The sequence below is a fragment of the Elephantulus edwardii genome, unplaced genomic scaffold (genome assembly GCF_000299155.1).
Source record: "Elephantulus edwardii isolate Elephantulus edwardi_28Jun2011 unplaced genomic scaffold, EleEdw1.0 scaffold00028, whole genome shotgun sequence".
Classification (NCBI taxonomy): Eukaryota; Metazoa; Chordata; class Mammalia; order Macroscelidea; family Macroscelididae; genus Elephantulus; species Elephantulus edwardii.
In genome coordinates this window covers 7,735,039-7,738,193 of record NW_006399778.1, presented here as the reverse complement: position 1 = coordinate 7,738,193, position 3,155 = coordinate 7,735,039, and the positions used below count along the sequence as shown (strand labels likewise).

The window sequence follows — 3,155 nt, the reverse complement described above, 5'->3', positions numbered from 1 at the left end:
CTTAGTCATTGTCCAGTTCTCTGATGCATAGCATGTAACTGAGAAGATCATGACTTGGATCAGGCACACCTTAGTCTCTAGACTGATATCATTACTTGTCAGCATTCTAGAGAGGTCCCTGATAGCAGATTTTCTTACTACAATTTGTCTTTTGATTTCTTGACTGCTGAAGCCAAAAATGTTGAGCAGTCAAGTAGACAACAGGAAAAAGAACTCAGAATGGTTCTACTGATTGAAGATCCAAGGTAGCAAAATCAAAACGACAATCTCAGTCAGGCTACGGGACACAAAAGATAATAAGTGTCACCTCTAATTAAGACTAGAAGGCCTTCCGAAAATGGATGACTTTCTGAAATGCTTGCCGAAACTCTTCATTAAACACAGTGTAGATTATTGGATTGATGAGGGAATTTAAATAGCCTAGCCAGGTGAAGAAGTCAAAGATAGCTTGGTGGAGCCAGCAGGAGTCCCGGCAGATGGGGAGGACCAAGGATGCAACAAAAAAGGGCAACCAGCAGACAATAAAGGCCCCTAGGATGATCCCCAGGGTTTTGGTGGCTTTCTTTTCTCGAGCTGCAGAAATCCTCTTGCGCTCCAGGACGCTATCAGCGAGCTTAATTCTCACGTGGTTGAAAAAGAGAGGGGAGCCAGCCGAATGAGAGTGCCCCTCGTGGAGGCTGGGACTGAGGGAGCAGACTGAGGACCCTGCAGAACCTGTGATAAGGTGGGCTGTGGTGAAGCGCTTCCCATAGAGTGATGGTGGATTCAGGATGTGGTGTCGGGCAGCCACGTAGATCCTGCCATAGAGGATGATAAGCAACACTGACGGGATATAGAAGGCCCCACATGTTGAGTAGATGGTGTAGGAGATCTGGGAGGTGTTCACCAGGCAGTCAGACATCTCTTCATGAGCTTTGGCCTGTCGCCAGAAGAGTGGTGGGATGGAGATACAGATGGAGATGACCCACACAATGGCAATCATAGCAGCCGCGTGGCCCACTGTCCGGCGTTTGCTGTACTCCAGGGCATCAGTGATGGCCCAATACCTGTCCAGAGCAATGGCACAGAGGTGCAGGATGGATGCTGTGCAGCACGTGATGTCAGAAGACAGCCAGATGTCACACAGGATTTGGCCAAAGCTCCAAGTGTGGGTGAGAGTATACACAATGCTGATGGGCATGACCAAGATGGAAACCAAGAGGTCAGTCACAGCCAGGGAGCCAATGAGATAGTTGGCTGGGGTGTGGAGCTTCCTGGTGAGGAAGATGGTGGTAAGCACAAAGGCATTTGAGACGACTGTGGCCAATGTGATGATGGAAAGGACCACGGCAAGACAGATCTTGAGTGCTAGGAGGCTCCCTGGATCCCAAGCACCTAGGGTTTCTGTTGCATTCAGGGATCTGTTGGAACTCTCCTGGAGAAGACCTACCTCTGGCTGGCTTGGTGGGGGCATTCTAGGTGGCTCTTTCTTCCCACACACTTTCGCACACACAGCAACTTCTTTCACAGGTGTCCTGCCCACCAAACAAGGTCATCCTTTTGCCTCACACTGGTGGAAGCCGTACATCAGAAGAACCCTGGTGAAAGGCCCTCAAGACTTGCTTATTTAAAGACTACTGTGGTGACTACCAGCTGGTACTTAAAAGTCTTTCACAAAGCACATGACGCCTCCCTGTTCTAGAACTCTGCCTGGTAAATGGTCCTTGCCAGAGGACATAAGCTTTATTTGTCAGACAATTATCAAGGTATCACATCAGTGTCGCTATGTTCTGAGATTCTTGCTTTTGGCATTCTGGGTTCTTTTTGGGGCTTGAGACACAAGTATGTTTAATGAGAATATGAAAACTCCTTTCATCCTAGTCTGAGAAGATTCTCAAATTCAAGGTGCCTCTTGGGAATATTGAAAGCTTAAGAGAAAGGGAAATAGTAGCTGATTTCTAGGGGCAGTCTCACTTTCCCGGGTTCATCTTGATACATGACGAGGGACTTAACCTGAGCCCCTATTTAATAGAGAGTTTTGAGTCTGAACAGATAAAATATTCTTTGTTACCAAGACTTGAAGAACATATGGGCTGGGAAAAGGCAAAAGATCACTGTGAGTTCACCGTGATGGGCATGTCCTCAGAAGCTCTGGAATGTGAAAAAGAAAGAAAAATAGAGAGTTAGGTTCTAGAAGGACCAGTTGGATGCTTGACATTAACCACAGAATTAAAAGGACATTTTAGCTTAATGCCATTCTCCAAAATGTCAAGACAACCACCAGGAGGGTGATGTCTCTCACCCCCACAATTCCCAAAGGGAGTGAAGTATCACAACTGCTGGAAGTCTCACAGGTTTGTGACAAGTCCATGAAATCAGCTCTCTGTGAATCAGAAATATTCTTTCATTTAGTCAGCAACAATGGGAAGAGAACAAAATAAAACTATGCAGAGTAAACACACTAAGAAAGACACTGTACCCACAGCGTCCCTTTTCAGCAGGAAGTAGCTAAGAGAATACGCCATCCCCTTTTCCTTATGAATCAGGGTGAAGTCTCTCTCAGGGAGGAGTGATAGGGAATGGCAAAGGGCACACTGACAAAGGAGATTAATCAGAACTGGCTTTGACAAGCACTGTGGCAACTGGACAATTAAAGCAGACATTCGGGGTGGGGGAAGAAGAACAAACTGGGGAGGAGGGTAGAGAAAACAGTGCAACAATGAATGAATGAGAACACAAAATCTCTGTAAATGTTCATTAAAACTAATAAAATTTAATAATAATTTAAAAAAAAGAAATACACTATTGTTACAATGCATCTTTTTTTATGTTGAAGCCAGTACTTTAATATATTTTTAATTCATTGTTGCACATTTTCTCCCCACTCTAACCCACTGAGCAGTGCACCCCTTGTTCCAGATTGCTGTCATACTATAATGTATTGCTCTAAGAAGTGTGTGTGTGTGAAATTTCTTCTATTCATTGAAATATTCCAATTTTTCTATCGTGAACATGCATCACTCTCAAAGTCAAACAAACAGACAAAAAAATAGAAACAAATGCACACATGTTTGTGTTTGTGGTGGTGGTGCAGCTTTGGACAAGGGGAACAGGGAAGCATTCTTAAGCACTTGACATCTTAAATACACTTATCCCCATGTTTAACAGTAAAGAAA

General features: G+C 44.6%; 1 protein-coding gene across 1 annotated transcript; it reads right to left on the bottom strand.

Annotated features, from left to right (window-relative positions):
- Positions 1-256: 256 nt before the first annotated feature.
- On the bottom strand, positions 257-1,592 carry HTR1D (5-hydroxytryptamine (serotonin) receptor 1D, G protein-coupled). The gene has a single exon (XM_006883541.1). It carries the CDS (start codon positions 1,451-1,453, stop codon positions 320-322), a length of 1,134 nt encoding a protein of 377 aa, XP_006883603.1. The 5' UTR covers positions 1,454-1,592; the 3' UTR covers positions 257-319.
- Positions 1,593-3,155: the final 1,563 nt, after the last annotated feature.